This window comes from Lagenorhynchus albirostris, chromosome 14, assembly GCF_949774975.1.
Source record: "Lagenorhynchus albirostris chromosome 14, mLagAlb1.1, whole genome shotgun sequence".
NCBI classification, from domain to species: domain Eukaryota; kingdom Metazoa; phylum Chordata; class Mammalia; order Artiodactyla; family Delphinidae; genus Lagenorhynchus; species Lagenorhynchus albirostris.
In genome coordinates, this window is record NC_083108.1 from 79117559 (window position 1) to 79135454 (window position 17896).

At 38.3% G+C, this 17896-nt stretch overlaps 1 protein-coding gene across 33 annotated transcripts in view; it reads left to right on the plus strand.

Moving 5' to 3' along the window:
• The window catches only part of ATXN2 (ataxin 2), a 127612-nt gene that overhangs the window by 35670 nt on the left and 74046 nt on the right, over positions 1-17896 (plus strand). For 32 of the 33 annotated variants that reach the window (XR_009534790.1, XR_009534792.1, XR_009534791.1 and 29 more), the window contains exon 5: positions 292-442. Coding sequence is in view for 13 of the 33 variants with exons in the window: in XM_060121362.1 (XP_059977345.1) it covers positions 292-442 (151 nt within the window). In the remaining 20 variants the exon portion in view is untranslated. Of the gene's footprint in view, positions 1-291; positions 443-17896 lie in introns of those variants that run through there. The other variant, XM_060121375.1, reaches the window with a different exon arrangement.

Consider the following 17896-nt stretch of genomic DNA (forward strand, 5'->3'; position numbering starts at 1 on the left):
GCAAGTATTATGGACTAGAAGAGTGGTCTGGCGTTTCATTGTTTTCCTCTTTACCACTATTGTGCTTAAGACAGACCATGGTAGTAAAGACCAACTTTTAGATGAGAGGATTTTTGAATATTGGAATAGATAGTAGATCATATTTCTGAGAAAAAGGTATGATTATAAGGATGTCTTGAGATAATTTTTTACCAAAGGCATATAAGAAATAGTACCTTGATGTGCTAAAGTATTCTTGTCAGATTTTATTTTATAAATGTTTTGAATATTTACTTATGTTATTCTTCCTAGTGTGATTTGGTACTTGATGCTGCGCATGAGAAAAGTACAGACTCCAGTTCGGGGCCAAAACGTGAAGAAATAATGGAGAGTATTTTGTTCAAGTGTTCAGATTTTGTTGTGGTACAGTTTAAAGATATGGACTCCAGTTATGCAAGAAGAGGTGAGTTTTGATTTCCTAAATATGCTTCATGGTTTATTAGATATATTCAGGCAAAGACTCTCTGCACTAATCATACAGACTTTTCTTTTTTCTTTCTTTCTTTTTTTTTCAAGAAATAAGAACTTTTTTGATTAAGACAAATGGAAATTTTAATGGACTTTTTTGATTAAGAGAAATGGAAATTTTAATGCACTTTTGCTGGAAAATATTTAAAACCTCGGGGGAAGATTCCTTGGTACTTTTGGTAGGATGAATATTGAGAGTTTGTATTCTATTAAAAAATAGTTTGTAAAGAATTTTCTAAAGTTTTATGATCAAGAATGCTACTGATTATACTCAACTAAAAATTTCTTGTCCCACTTGACTTAGTGTTTTAGCTTATATGTTTTTAGTTTTATAATGTTTATAAATACAGTTTTACTATGCTTATTGTTCTGTAAATAGTTTTCTAAGTTGTAAAGAAATCAAAGCACAGGGCTAAGGGAGAAAGGCAGAGAGCTATGGATAGAAAATGATTGTCTAATGAAGTTGAAAAACGTAAAGAAGTAGAACATGTATACTGGAAGAAACATTCAGAGTATGGGACTATGTTTTAAGAATATAAAAGCGGTGATGCAGTTATGTTAAAATTTAGTCTGTTTCAGGTGTCTGTTGAGGAGGAAGATATGGGAATTGCTGTTACTCATTTGGAGAACATACTCTGCAGTATTGAGTGTTCAATAACACATTGAAAGGCTCTCCTGAGCAATTTTGAAATTGGTTCTAAAATTATCAAATGATTTTTTTTGGGGTGGGGTTCAAATTCTGTAGTCATTTCTATTGCAAATTATAACAGCAGTTCTTGATTTTCATTATTCAGTCTATACCAACAGTTGTTTTCATTGTTGCACTGATAATGCTGTTATTTAGAAATTACAAGCCTCCAGAAAGTTAAAATCTTTCTCTTGGACCTCTTAATAAGGTTTCACCTTTAGTTAGATTGCTTTTTCAGAAGCTGGCCAGGCTAGATACTCTGTAGCTGCTTTTGCATTGCTGATGAAAGCACTGTGTTTTGATCTTGTGTTTTCCTAAATGTCTGTGTCTTTGATTCACAACTCTTTGTCTAAGAGTCCTTCAGTGGCCTGTACAAGGAAACAAGTCTGTTTTTAGCGACTGCCTTTGGAGTTGATTATGTTTATGTCCAGGAGCACAAAATTATTTATACTTATACTATTGAAGTATTTCACTGTTTTAAATTTAAAAAGTGACTTGGATCATAAGTCAAAAGGAAAAATAAAATTTTAGTTGAATTTATCACTTAGCACTCTGGAAAAAGTATTGGCAACAACAGCAACAGATGTTCCCTGGTCTATTGGGTACCAGGCCATTTAGCTAAAAGCCATTCACAGTATGCTTTGGTTTTTGTTCTTAAAGGTAATTGGCATTTCCCAAGTTTGGAAAGGTAAATATTGCTTGAAGACATGTATGGTATCCATCCCATTCATTGATCCCATTAAAAATTAATGTCTTTAAATTTTTACTTTATTTTATTATTTTATTATATCTTTATTTCTCAGGTAATGTGTGTTTATTGTAGAAAGCCAAGAAAATGCAAATCAGAGCAACAGCTTTGACAGTGTTCAGTACACTCGTAAGGGGATGGATGTATTTTACTATGTACATAAATAGTTTTTTTGATGAGGACATCTAGTAGTGGAGTAATTTCAGGTATTTTATTTAAAGACTGTAGTGGTTTAGTGAATTATACAATTCTGTCCAGTGCATAGGATCCTGAAAATAGTATTAAGTCATGTGTTTAGGATTTCAGTTCTCTTAATCCTGATTCTTAACACTATCCTGGCAGAAGTTGCCTTTTATAAAAGTATTAGTTTGGAAATACTATAGAGAAAAATTTTTTAGAGTAATTAATTGGCATAATTTATTGTGAAAATTAAGGCACTTAGTACTGCTTTTAGATTTATATTATTTTGTGTTAAACACATACTGATATTTCTAGTCTCCTTGAGTAAAGGAAGGTAGGATTTAACTAGTGATTCTTAGTGCTGGTTTCACATTTTAGTCTCCATGGGTTTTAAAAATTGCCTAGTTCTCACTTTTGGAGATTCTGATTTCATTGTAATTAGCCTGGGTGAGGCTCTGAGTATTTGATTCTGAGGTGTAGTCAGGCATGTGAGCCGTGAGTTTCATATGATAAGATCCTAGGAATGGCTCTGTTCTGGAGGTCATGAGGATTTGTACTTTCTTTCCTTACCTCACAGTGCCCTTTCTGTCTCAGAATTGTAGATTATCTTGAATAGTCCCCACTGGTATCAGTTTGATACCACTTTGCTATGTTTTAAATGGGTAGATGGATTGAGGGCTTTTTTTTCAAGGATTAATGGAAGTGAATGAGTGATAAGAACAAAAAAACTAATATTACATCGTAGCTTCCTAAAAGAAGAGGGAAATTTGTTTCCTTTCTGAGCTTTTATCTTATAATTCTGTTCTGTAATAGTACTGTCAACATCTTAAGTTGATCATACGTAACTAAAATCAAGTGCCTATTCTATGTGTTGGAGTCTGTGCTAAGCATTTTATGTGCATTTTTTCATTTAATCATCACACCTTCTTTCTGAAATGGGTGTGATTATTATCCACATGTTGTAGGTGAGGGAACTGAGACATGATTAATTAACTTGATAAAGTGAGGACACAAACCCAAATGCTGTCTAACCCCAAGTCATGCTCTTAAACATTGTCCTATAGTGACATAAATTATGTGGTCTAATTTATTGTTTAGCTGAGCTGGTTCAGAATTAATCTGGATTTACCTTAAAGGATTTCCCCACAAATAAAGCCAAAAGTAAAAAACAAAATTCTCATGCAGAATAAATATGCAGATTATTATATTGTTCAAAAATTCTTTTCCTTTTTAAATGTTTGGCTTTCTTTTGGGGAAAACTGCTTAGAGTTAGTAAGGTCAATGTGGTTTTTAAGTTTTTAATGCTAACTTCACTGATTTTAATAAGGTTTAAAAGTCATTCATATACATATGCAAATGAATAATAGGCCTAGAAATAATTGATATCTTAGGATATGGTGAATAAGTTTCATCTGACCTCTTGAATGTTGTACACATACCAGTTTGATTTATGGGCAAAGTGAAAAGTAGCTTTACATCTTGCAAGCCGTGGGTTCATTTTGCACATGTGTAATTAGAAGAGACCATCAGATTATCACTGGAAAATTAGTGTGTGTTTTATCTTTTATTTGAATTCCAGTGCAGACAGATCTGGGATGCTCTCATTTTCCCCTTTTCATTTTGCCATCTTTTTTTTAGGGCATTCAGCTGCCTTTGTATCTGTCTACCTTGGAATTGGCATATTGTTGCTACTCGATTTTTACTTGGTTTTCTGTCTCTTTCCAACATCCCTTTCTCATCTCCTTTTTTCCTTTATTCTCTTTCTGCTCTTCCTATTGCTCCTTTATTCATATGTTGCTCTTTGATTTAATACCCCAACTCAACTGTATTTTAGTTCTGTGGCTTCTCTTCTTTTGTACTTCCTTATCCCATTCTCTCTCATGCTTCTTCTGCTTCATTTCCTTTGTACTATTCTCAGCCTGTAGAACAGGGATCAGCAGACTTAAAGCCTGTGGACCAAATCGACTCATCAATAAATAAAGTTTTATTGAAACACAGTTATGCCCATTCATTTATGCATTGTCTGTGGCTGCTTTAATGCTACAGCCATAGAGTTGAATAGTTGTAATAGAGACTATATGGCTTTCAAAGCCAAAAAATGTTTACCATCTGGCCCTTTATAGGAAAAGTTTGCCAAGTCTAGACCTAGATTATTTTCCCTACTGCATTTCAGCTGTTATGGTTGTTCAAAAATACATATTGTACCAGCTTTAGTGAAATAACACAGAACATATTTTGTCTCAACACTCATCCTTTGACTCTAGATTCATCTAGTACAGTGTAATTTCATCTAATTCCTTATTTCAAGTTAGATTTAGTCTTAAGACTCACTTTTGCTTGCCAGCTCCTTTGTCACAGTAAGTGAAAAACCATACATGAGAAAATTGGTTATTGGGAATGCTCTCTATAATCAACTGTCCCCTCCCCCATCTACAGATTTATCTTCCCCCTTGCCATCACTGTTCTCTTTCCTTTGGCTTTAGTAGAGGAGATATCTCACTTCCTGTTTAATACCAGCTTCTCCAGTCATGCCCTTGACTCTGTCCATTTTACCATTCCTGCGTTCTTGCTCTTTCATGTCACCTCTCTGTGTCCAGACTCTTCAACCTCTTCCTTTCCACTTACTCTTTCCCTTTAGCCTGACAACTGGTTCAAGTCCTTCTCATCCTAAAAAGGATCCCTTTTTATCTTGAATTCTTCTAACTACTGTTCTGTATTCCTTTCTTATCCAAATTTCTTAACTCACATTTTCTACTGACTCCTCCCATGAGGAGTAGTCTGCCTTTTATGCTTACAACTTGGAAACTTCTGAGGCTACCAGTAACCTCTAGTTGCTAGATCTTTTGGACTGTTTCAGTCTTTACTGCTGCATTTGACACTGTTGATTTCACCCTCCTTCAGAAGCTGCTCCTCTGTTTTTCATGGGTCTTATTAATCAGTTCTTTCCTGCTTTATTCTTGGGCTTCATTTCTGTCACACTGCCCTTCAATGTGTTTGTGTTCCCCTAGGGTTTCTTTTTTTCTTTCTTTTCTTATGACATGAACTTTTTTTTTTAATAATAACAATTTTTTAAATTGTAATTATTTGCTTGAGTGTCTCTCTCTCACTTTTTCCCACCCCTCTTTTGTTTGTTTGTTTGTTTGTTTGTTTGTTTTGGCCATGCTGCGCGACATGGCAGGATCTTAGCTCCCCGACCAGGGATCAAACCTGTGCCCCCTGCAGTAGAAGAGCAGAGTCCTAACCAGTGCACCACCAGGGAATTCCCTGACACGAGCTTTTAAGGTTTAGTCTCTTTAACAACTTTATTTATTTATTTTCTTTCTTTCTTTCTTTCTTTTTTAATTTTATTTTTTTATTTTTGCCACACCTTGCAGCTTGCAGGATCTTAGTTCCCTGACTAGGGATTAAACCCGGGCCATGGTAGTGAAAGTGCCAAATCCTAACTACTAGACCACCAGGGAACTCCCTTTCTTTCTTTGCCCACTGCTCTTACCCACATGTCAGTCGCTTATATACTCTCATAATATCGGCTATCACATAGAAGCCCCCTCTCCAGCATCTCTCCATCATTGCCCTTATACCATGTCGTATTATAATTAGATGTTTCTGTCTCCCCCATTATGAGTTCTGTGTGTATGTATACTGTATTTTTTTCATCCTTGGAGCCTAGTATGGTGTTTTGTCACACAATATGCTCTCAATATAAATGTTTTTTTTTTGGGGGGGGGGGCTGAGTTGGGTCTTTGTTGCTGCTTGCAGGCTTTCTCCGGTTGTGGCGAGAGGGAGCTACTCTTTGTTGCTCTGTACGGGCTTCTCATTGCGGTGGCTTCTCTTGTTGTGGAGCATGGGCTCTAGGTGTGCAGGCTTCAGTAGTCATGGCACATGGGCTTCTATAGTTAATGGTGCACGGGCTTAGTTACTCCGCAGCATGTGGGATCTTCCTGGACCAGGGATTGAATGCATGTCCCCTGCATTGGCAGGCGGATTTTTATCCACTGCGCCACCAGGGAAGTCCCAATAAATGTCTTTTGAATGTGTGAAATTAGGGCCTTCATATACTTTTTTTTAAAATATATTTATTTATTTATTTATGGCTGTGTTGGGTCTTCGTTTCTGTGCGCAGGCTTTCTCTAGTTGCGGCGAGCGGGGGCTACTCTTTATCACGGTGTGCGGGCTTCTCATTGTCGTGGCTTCTCTTGTTGTGGAGCACGGGCTCTAGACGCGCAGGCTCAGTAGTTGTGGCACACGGGCTTAGTTGCTCCGCGGCATGTGGGATCTTCCCAGAGCAGGGCTTGAACCCGTGTCCCCTGCATTGGCAGGCAGATTCTTAACCACTGCGCCACCAGGGAAGCCCCATATACTTTTTTTTTTTTTTTTTTTTTTTTTTTTTTTTTTTGCACAGGCTCCGGACGCGCAGGCTCAGCGGCCATGGCTCACGGGCCCAGCCGCTCCGGGGCATGTGGGATCCTCCTGGACCAGGGCACGAACCCGTGTCCCCTACATTAGCAGGTGGGCTCTCAACCACTGCGCCACCAGGGAAGCCCCAGCCCCATATACTTTTAAAGAAGCAGTTTCATGCAAAGAACAAGAAAGCCATAAGTGGTCTTATGTCTACAGCCAGGCAGCAAATACTTACTGAGCTCTGTAATGTATTCATTGCTATGCTAATTGCTATAGACAGTACAGAGAAATTGAAGACCTAATATATTTTGGGTCCCTTTTGAGAACTTAGGGATACTGTATACCCTCACCCTACACAAAACACATACGCAGAGACTTCTAATTTAATTCTGTGGTGTTCACTGTTTCCTAGGGAGTTCATGTACTCCATGTTAAGAAGCTCTGCTGTAGGCATTTTCAGAGTTGGAGATACCAAAGCATGTGAAAGAATTCAGGAAAATGGAAAGTTGAAATTGGTGGCATTGAATCCCATATGGAGTTCAGAGACATGAAAAATTGTGTATGTTGTAGTAGTTGGAGGAAGTTGGGTTGTGAATGTGTGATTAGAGAGCAGTGAGAAATAAAACTGTACAGTTTATTTTATTCTGGTGTTGCACTGTTTTGTTTTCATGTGGTCATCCTGTATGTCTGATAGGGTGGGGTCCTATGAGTAACAAAGAGGGATCTTTTCTGAAGGGCATGACATTAGGAGTGCCATGTCAGTCGCTAAGGAAGAGGCAGATCCCAGAGCAGGATGTGGCCTGAGAATCCTTAAATTCTGTGTTCCAGATTCATTCATGGGTGGTGCTCTAGTATGGTGGGGCTGGCCACAGCCTTGCAGCTGAGTAGGCACATTCTTGGAGCAAGGAGTGCAGTAGGTTCTATAGATGGTCAGGAGGTGCTAACATTGGACAGGCAGGCAGCTCTAAAGCTGGAGAAGTGATTGGGATCGACAGCCTGCCCTTTGGGCAGGAGGTAGGATAGGCCCTGTGGTAGGTAGGCAGGTGGGGTGATAGATAGGCAGGTGGTCTTGTGGCTGGCGTCTGTCCAGGAAGCTGAGCAGGAAAGCCCTGTCAGGGGGTTTTCTTGGGCCTGTGGGCTTTGGGAGTAGCTTTTCTAAGTAAGTCCATGTTCTAATAGTCTTCTGTTAAAACTGTACTGTTAGAAAGTTTACTACCTCAGCCTTGCTGTGGGCTAGTTAGAGAAGGATGTATGTCCATGCCAGGGCCAAACAGTAAATGGAGATCCATCAGCATTTACTGAGGCCAGTATGGAGGTGGCACAGAGTTTATTGAGATTTAAAAAATTAAACAGGTATGGTGGAACAGGTGATGGAAACCTAAGCAGTAGTAGTTTCCCTACATAATAGGGAAGTATTGCATGTTTATTAAAATATATGGTTTCATTTATTAAAATTTTATCTCTATATGTTTTTAGAGCATACAGAAATTATCTGCTATATTCTTCATGTTTATAACTTTTCTATTTTTAGTTTTTCAAGGAACCTCCATACTGTTCTCCATACTGGCTGCACCAGCTTACATTCCCATCAACAGTATAGGAGAGTTCCCTTTTCTCCATACCCTCTCCAGCATTTATTATTTGCAGACTTTTTGATGATGGCCATTCTGACCAGTGTGAAGTGGTAGTTTTGATTTGCATTTCTCTAATAATTAGTGATGTTCAGCATATTTTCATATGCTGTTGGCCATCTGTATGTCTTCTTTGGGGAAATGTCTGTTTAGGTCTTCTGCCCATTTTTTGATTGGGTTGTTTGTTTTTTTGATATTGAGTTGTATGAGCTGTTTGTATATTTTGGAAATTAAGCCTTTGTCGGTCTCATCATTTGCAAATATTTTCTCCAATTCTGTGGGTTGTCTTTTCGTTTTGTTTATGGTTTCCTTTGCTGTGCAAAAGCTTATAGGTTTGATGAGGTTCCGTTTTTTTATTTTTGCTTTTATTTATTGCCTTGGGAGACTGACCTAAGAAAACATTGCTACAATTTATGTCAGAGAATGTTTTGCCTGCGTTCTCTTCTAGGAGTTTTATGGTGTCATGTCTTGTATTTAAGTCTATGAGCCATTTTGAGTTTATTTTTGTGTATGGTGTGAGGGAGTGTTCTAACTTCACTGATTTACATGCAGCTGTCCAGCTTTCCCAGTACCACTTGCTGAGGAGACTCTCTTTTCTCGATTGTATATTCTTGCCTCCTTTGTTGAAGATTAATTGACAGTAGATGTGTGGGTTTATTTCTGGGCTCTCTATACTGTTCCATTGATCTATATGTCTGTTTTTGTGCCAATAAAAAAGGTAGCATTCCTGAACTCCCTAGTAGGTAATTCAGACAAGTCCAGGACATTTTCAGGAAGACAGTTTACTTGGTAGTATTGTCTAATGCAAGTACACCCAGTTACTGTCTGGTTTTAGTTTTATTTTTTCTCTTGCTCTGCAGAGTCTCAATAGAGTCTTATGAACGCCAGATATATTAAAAAACTAGTAATACAGCAGGGCAATAAAGGAGTGTGGATAAATTGTCTCCACCTTAATTTCTGATCAGACCTGGCAAATAGTTTTAAGTGAGAATGTGCACTTGAACAGTTGGTCTTCTAATTTATACTCCAGAACAACAGTCTGAATCTGTAAAATGTTTTATATATCTGCAGAGGAAACAGAATGGTGTTTGTATAGCTGTTTAAGGATTGGAATTAATTTTGTCTACTGACTTTTTCTTAACCTATTGCCAAACACTTTTGCTATAAGTTTAAGAGTTGTTGTAAAAAGACTACTGTATTGGCTAATAGTATTGGAAGACACTTCCCACATTCTGTTTTCTGATTCCTGAATATTTCTGAATTTACCTTGGATTTTTTTTGCCCTAAATCTTCTATAAAATCACTTTCTTTCCCCTTTCCCTTCTGTGTCTTCCCTTAACTTTTGACTTGAAAACAGTACCTTTTATTAAAAAAAACCCTCAAACAAAATTAGACTATTTCATTCTTTCGGATGGCATAGGCTAAAGGCTCCTCCTCCCGCCTCAAAATGGGGTTCTGAACCAGGAGTCTAATGGAGAAGCTGAAAACAGAATGTTCACCTCCGGATACCACTCTACAAAGTGTATCTTTCTATTGAGATTTTTGTTAGAATTTTGCCTGACCTATTTTGGAGATAATGTAGGAATTAGAAATCTAATGTTCTGTGGCATCTATCACCTTGTTTTATAAATACAGCAGGCCTCGCGAAGTGGACTTCGATTTTTCTCTTGTTCTTCTGTGTTACATTAATCTGGCTTTGCTGTAGAATTGGTTGTGCATTTGATCCTGTGGAATCTTGACTACTGATCTTCATTCACATTTTTCAAAGGAATCTGGTTTGTGGGTTTAAATTTTTTTCCCTGGTACTTGGTTGATTTTTTAAGTCAAATATAGCAGCATTTTTTTAAGATATTTTCAATTATTTTATTTTATTTAATTTATTTATTAATACATCTATATTGGAGTATAATTGCTTCACAATACTGTGTTAGTTTCTGTTGCACAACAAAGCAAATCAGCCATATGCATACACATGTCCCCATATCCCCTCCCTCTTGAGCCTCCCTCCCATCCTCCCTATCCCACCCCTTAAATCATTGCAAAGCACCAAGCCGATCTCCCTGTTCTATGCTGCTGCTTCCCACCAGCCAACTATTTTACATTCGGTAGTGTATATACGTCTGTGCTACTCTGGCTTCACCCTCCCACCCCATGTCCTCAAGTCCATTCTCTATGTCTACCTCTTTATTCCTGCCCTGCAACTAGGTTCATTAGTACCCTTTTTTTTTAGATTCCATATATATGCGTTAGCATACGGTATTTGTTTTTCTCTTTCTGACTTACTTCATTCTGTATGACAGACTCTAGGTCCATTCACCTCACTACAGATAACTCAGTTTTGTTCCTTTTTATGGCTGAGTAATATTCCATTGTATATATGTGCCACATCTTCTTTATTCATTCATCTGTCGATGGACAATTAGGTTGGTTCCATGTCCTGGCTATTGTAAATAGTGCTGCAGTGAACATTGTGGTGCATGTCTCTTTTTGTTTTTTGTTTTTTTCACACACACACACACACACACACACACTGTATCTTATTTTTACAAGATATAAATAAACTGACACCAAGCATTTTAAATGGATGACCACAACAAAAGCAACAATGATTGCAATTACCAAACATGAAACACACTCGTACTATGTCATAATATTGATATTCAGTCCAGTAATCCTCCACTGTAACAGCTCCTTTACTTTGCAGTGAAAATTGATTTGTATATATTTTGCCTCTGAGTCCTTGTGGGATTTTTTTATTATTATTATTCAAACAAAGTCACAAAAACTATAATCATCCTCATCAGTTCACTCAGTCCCATGTAATTAATTTTTTTTTCTTCTTGATCTTTTGTTAGCACTTTTATGAATTCATTAGTTTTCCATTAGAGTTCTGAAAATGCTTATTCATTCAGTTCAGCAGTATAGTCAGTTACCAGAAACCTGTACTTGTCAGAGTCTTTTCCATGAATTCCTTGAAGATGAAACCCTTTTATAGGAACATTTTTGCAAAAGCATCAGAGTACACCCAGAACTGTCTGTAAATGACAAAAGACTTAAAAATGACCATGGTTAAAGATTTGATGAAAGTTCATAATAATGCAATTGACAAGGAAGTTTAGTTATTTCTGAGATATACATTTTAAAGTAATAACTAGAATTATGACTTACAACATTATACCAGAACATAAAAGATTTTTAGGAATTTCATGTAATGTCTGAAACATTTATATTAACATATTTCCATACAAATAAACCAAAGAAAGTTTAGTATTGGTTATTTTTTGGTTTGTTTGTTTTTTTATATGCAGGTTCTTATTAGTCATCAATTTTATACACATCAGTGTATACATGTCAATCCCAATCGCCCAGTTCAGCACACCACCATCCCCACCCCACCGTGGCTTTTTCTCTTTTTGAATTATGGTTTTCTCAGGGTATTGTCCAGTAGTGGGATTGCTGAGTCATATGGTAGTTCTATTTTAAGTTTTTTAAGGAACCTCCATAGTGTTTTCCATAGTGGTTGTATCAATTTACATTCCCACCAACAGTGTAGGAGGGTTCCCTTTTCACCACATCCTTTCCAGCATTTATTGTTTCTATCTTTTTTGATAATGGCCATTCTGACCAGCGTGAGGTGATACCTCATTGTAGTTTTGATTTGCATTTTTCTAATAATTAGTGATGTTGAGCATCTCTTCATGTACCTCTTGGCCATCTGTATGTCTTCCTTAGTGAAAAGTCTATTTAGGTCTTCTGCCCATTGTTTTAACTGGATAGTTTTTTTTTTTATATTGAACTCCATGAACTGTTTGTGTATTTTGGAGATTGATCCTTTGTCTGTTGTTTCATTTGCAAATATTTTCTCCCATTCTGAGGGTTGTCTTTTGGTCTTGTTTGTGGTTTCCTTTGCTGTGCAAAAGCTTTTAAGTTTAATTAAGTCCTGTTTGTTTATTTTTGTTTTTATTTCTGTTATTCTAAGAGGTGGGTCAGAAAAGATCTTGCTGTGGTTTATGTCAAAGAGTGTCTTTCCTATGTTTTCCTCTAAAAGTTTTATAGGAAACTTTTTTATGTCAAAGAGTGTCTTGTCTTACATTTAAGTCTTTAATCCATTTGGAGTTTATTTTTGTGTATGGTGTTAAGGAGTGTTCTAATTTCATTCTTTTACATGTAGCCGTCCAGTTTTCCCAGCACCACTTATTGAAGAGGCTGTCTTTTCTCCATTGTATGTTCTTGCCTCCTTTGTCATAAATTAGGTGCCCATATGTGCATGGGTTTTATCTCTGGGCATTCTACCCTGTACCATTGATCTATAGTTCTCTTTTTGTGCTAGTACCATACTGTCTTGATTACTGTAGCTTTGTGGTATAGTTTACAGTCGGGGAGCCTGATACCTCCGTTTTTTTTTTTTCCCCTCAAGATTGCTTTGGCTATTTGGGGTCTTTTGTGTTTCCATACGAATTGTAAGATTTTTTTGTTCTAATTCTGTGAAGAATGCCGTTGGTAGTGTGATAGGGATTGCAGCGAATCTGTAGATTGCTTTGGGCAGTATAGTCATTTTCGCAATATTGATTTCTTCCAATCCAAGAGCATGGTACATTTCTCCATCTGTTTATGTCATTTTTGACTTCTTTCATCAGTGTTTTATAGTTTTCTGAGTACAAGTCTTTCGCCGCCTTAGGCAGGTTTATTCCTAAGTATTTTATTCTTTTTGTTGCAGTGGTAAATGGGAGTGTTTCCTTAATTTCTCTTGCTGATTTTTCATTGTTGGTGTATAGGAATGCCAGAGATTTCTGTGCATTAATTTTGTATCCTGCAACCTTACCAAATTCAGTGATCAAATCTAATAGTTTTCTGGTGGCATCTTTAGGATTTTCTATGTATAGTATCATGTCATCAGCAAATAGTGACAGTTTTACTTCTTCTTTTCCAATTTGTATTCCTTCTGTTTATTTTTCTCTTGATTGCCATGGCTAGGGCTTCCAAAACTATTTTGAAAAAGAGTGGCGAGGGACTTCCCTGATGGCGCAGTGGATGGGAATCCGCCTGCCAGTGCAGGGGACACAGGTTTGAGCCCTGGTCCAGGAGGATCCCACATGCTGCGGAGCAACTGAGCCCACATGCCGCAACTGCTGAAGCCCGTGTGCCTAGAGCCCGTGCTCCACAGCAAGAGAAGCCTGCACACTGCAATGAAGAGTAGCCCTCACTCGCTGCAACTAGAGAAAGCCCGCGGGCAGCAATGAAGACCCAACGCAGCCAAAAATAAATAAATTAATTAATTAAAAAAGAAAAAAGAGTGGCGAGAGTGGACATCCTTGTCTTATTCCTGATCCTAGTGGAAATGCTTTCAGTTTTTCACCATTGAGTATGATGCTTGCTGTGGGTTTGTCATATATGGTCTTTATTATGTTGAGGTAGTTTCCCTCTATGCCCATTTTCTGGAGAGTCTTTATCATAAATGGGTGTTGAATTTTGTTCAAAAGCTTTTTCTGCATCTATTAAGATGATCATATGGGTTTTATTCCTTAATTTATTAATGTGGTGTATCACATTGATTGATTTGCATATATGAAGAATCCTTGCATCCCTGGGATAAATCCCACTTGATCATGGTGTATGATCCTTTTAAAGTGCTGTTGGATTCTGTTTGCTAATATTTTGTTGAGGATTTTTGCATCTATGTTCATCAGTGATACTGGTCTGTAATTTTCTTTTTTTGTGATTTTTTTTTTTTTCTGGTTTTGGTATCAGGGTGATGGTGGCTTTGTAGAATGAATTTGGGAGTGTTTCTCCCTCTGCAGTTTTTTGGAAGGGTTTGAGAAGGATCTGTGTTAGCTCTTCTCTAAATGTTTGATTGAATTCACCTGTGAAGCCATCTGATCCTGGACTTTGGTTTGTTGGAAGATTTTTAATTACGGTTTCAATTTCATTACTTGTGATAGGTCTGTTTATATTTTTTAATTCTTCCTGGTTCAGTCTTGGAAAATTGTACCTTTCCAAGAATTTGTCCATTTCTTTGTGGTTGTCCATTTTATTGGCATGTAGTTGTTTGTAATAGTCCTTTGTATTTCTTCAGTGTCAGTTGTGATTTCTCCTTTTTCATTTCTAATTTTATTTATTTGTGTCCTTTCCCTTTTTTTCTTGATGAGTCTGGCTAAGGGTTTATCAATTTTGTTTATCTTCTCAAAGAACCAGCTTTTAATTTTATTGATCTTTGCTGTTGTTTTCTGTTTCATTTATTTCTGCTCTGATCTTTATGATTTCTTCCCTTCTACTGACTTTGGGTTTTCTTTGTTCTTCTTTCTCTAGTTCTTTTAAGTGTAGGGATAGATTGTTTATTTGAGATTTTTCTTGTTTCTTGAGGTGAGATTGAATTGCTATAAACTTCCCTCTTAGAACTGCTTTTGCTGCGTCCCATAGGTTTTGGGTCATCATGTTTTCATTGTCATTTGTTTCAATGTATTTTTTAAATTTCTTCTTTGATTTCTTCAGTGATCTCTTGGTTATTTAGTAGCGCACTGCTTAGCCCCCGTGTATTTGTGTTTTTTTACAGTTTTTTTCCTGTAATTGATTTACAGTCCTATAGCGTTGTGGTCAGAAAAGAAGCTCGATACGATTTCAGTTTTCTTAAATTTTCCGAGGCTTGCTTTGTGACCCAGGATGTGATCTATCCTAGAGAATGTTCTGTGTGCACTTGAGAAGAAAGTGTATTCTGCCACTTTTGGGTGGAATGTTCTATAAATATCAGTTAGATCTATCTGATCTGTTGTGTCATTTAAAGCTTGTGTTTCCTTATTTATTTTCTGTTTGGATGATCTGTCCACTGGTGTAAGCGGGGTGTTAAAGTCCCCTACTATTATTGTGTTACTGTCGATTTCTTCTTTCATGGCTGTTAGCATTTGCCTTATGTATTGAGGTGTTCCTGTGTTGGGTGCATAAACATTTGTAATTGTTGTATCTTCTTCTTGGATTGATCCCTTGATCATTATGTAGTGTCCCTCCTTATCTCTTGTAATAGTCTTTATTTTAAAGTCTATTTTATCTGATAGGAGTATTGCTACTCCAGCTTTCTTTTGATTTCCATCTGCATGGAATATCCTTTTCCATCCCTTCACTTTCAGTCTGTATGTGTCCCTATGTCTGAAGTGGGTCTCTTGTAGACAGCATATATATGGGTCTTGTTTTTGTATCCATTCAGCCAGTCTGTGTCTTTTGGTTGGGCCATTTAATCCGTTTACATTCAGTGTTACCAATATGTATGTTCCTATTACCATTTTCTCAATTGTTTTGGGTTTGTTTTTTATGGGTCTTTTCCTTCTCTTGGCGTTTCCTGCTTAGAGAAGTTTCTTTAGCATTTGTTGTAAAGCTGGTTTGGTGGTGCTGAATTCTCTTAGCTTTTGTTTGTCTGAAAAGCTTTTGACTTCTCTGTCGAATCTGAATGAGATCCTTGCTGGGTAGAGTAATCTTGGTTGTAGGTTTTTCTCTTTCATCACTTTAAGTATATCTTGCCACTCCCTTCTGGCCTGCAGAGTATCCACTGAAAAATCAGCTGATAACCTAATGGGGATTCCTTTGTATGTTATTTTTTGTTTTTCCCTTACTGCTTTTAATGTTTTTTCTTTGAATTTAATTTTTGCTTGATTAATATGTGTCCTGGTGTGTTTTTCCTAGGGTTTATCCTGTATGGGACTCTCTGTGCTTCCTGGACTTTGGGTGACTATTTCCTTTCCCATGTTAGGGAAGTTTTCCACTATAATCTCTTGAAATATTTTCTCAGACCCTTTATTCTCTTCTTCTTCTGGGACGCCTGTAATTCGAATGTTGGTCTGTTTAGTGTTGTCCCAGAAGTCTCAGAGATTGTCTTCAATTGTCTTCAATTCTTTTTATTCTTTTTTCCTTATTCCACTCCTTGGCAGTTATTTCTGTCATTTTGTCTTCCAGCTCACTTATTCATTCTTCTGCCTCTGTTATTGATTCCTTCTAGTGTATTTTTCATTTCAGTTATTGTGTTGTTCACCTCTGTTTGTTCTTTAGTTCTTCTGTATCTTTGTTAAACATTTCTTGTATTTTTTCAATCTGTGCTTCCGTTGTATTTTCGAGATTCTGGATCATCTTTACTATCATTACTCTGAATTCTTTTTCAGGTAGATTGCCTATTTCGTCTTTATTTATTTGGTCTTGTAGGTTTTTTACCTTGCTTCTTCATCTGTGACATGTTTTTCTGCCATCTCTCTTTTTTTTTTTTTTTTTTTAATGAGTGGGATTGTGTTCCTGTTTTACTGGTTGTTTGGCCTGAAGCTTCCACCACTATTGGGTAGAGCTGGGTAGGTTATTGGGTAGAGGTGGGTCTTGGTGCTGAGATGAGGAACTCTGTGAGACCTCACTCTGATGAATATTCCCTGGGGTCTGAGGTTCTCTGTTAGTCCAGTGGTTCGGACTCGGAGCTTCCACCGCAGGAGCTTCTGCCTGAACACAGGCTCGTGAATCAAGATCCCGCAAGTCGTGTGGGGCAGCAAAAAAAAAAAAAGAATTAAAAAGAGAACAATAACAAAGTAAAAAATAAAATTAGACTAGGAAACTAACAGATGTTAGAAAGAATGTAAAAATAATAATATAGATGAATCAGCAACCGGAAGGTACATCAGTACCGCAGTAGTAAAAAAGAGAAAGGGAAAAGGAAAAAAAAAAGGGAGGGGGGGAAGGCCTTGGCCCTGGAGAGCAGGGCCTAAACAAGGGTGAGGTTTGGGTGGTGGGCAGAGCCAATGCTCAGGACCCACAGGGCTGGAAGGAACAGAAGGGGCCCAGGTGTGCCCCCCACCCCTGGTCTCAGGGCAGGGGACCTCACCTGGGAGCCCAGCAGCCTTCCTGGGCTCGAGTGGGCACGGCAAAGGCCCTCCTCTCCTCTCACCTGCTCCTCTGGTCTGAGTTCTGGGAGGGCCCCTCCCGCCTGCCTCTCCTGATCTCTTGGGCCTCCCTCCTATGCCCCCAGGACCAGTGTGGCTGGCTGGGGGTGGGGGTGGGGCCTTGGAGGGCAGGGGACTGGCCTGGGAACTCAGCAGGTTCCCCTGCCCCCAGTGGGCGGGGCAGTTGCCCTCTGCCCTTCTCCTGCTCCCCCTGGACGGCCCCTCCCACCTGCCACTCCTGATCTCCCCAGCCTCCCTCCTGTGCCCCCAGGACCCATGTGGCCTGGATGGGGCTTTGTGCGGGGGGAACTGGCTTGAGAGCTCAGCAGGCTCCACTGCCCGAGTGGGCCAGGTGATCGCCCTCTGCTTCTTTCCTGCTCTTCCTGGAGAGCCCCTCCCACCTGCCTCTCCTGATCTCCCTGGCCTCAGGGGCACCAATCTCGTTTGGCCTCCACTTCTCTCCCCTTGGTCCCCCTACATCCCACTGGTTTACTCTGGGGTTCCTCCTGTCTTCTTGGGGGTCAGAGTTCCCCACCAGCGGCCGGCAGGCGCCCTAGTTGTAGGGAGATGCTAAGTCTGTGTCTTCCCACACCACCATCTTGACTCCTCCCCCCAGCAGCATTTTAAGTGATAAAATTTCTGAACAATTTCAGCTCAACTTTTAATTTAGCTAATTTAAGGTTTTAAGAAAATTGCTTTTCAGATGTTAAATTACTAATTATAGTGCCTTTATGTTACATAAAGGGCCCAGTAAAACTAAGGTGAAATATTTTATCTTAAAAATGTTTTGCCTAAAGTTTTAACTAGGGAATCCAATTTGTACATCTCACAAACAGAGTTT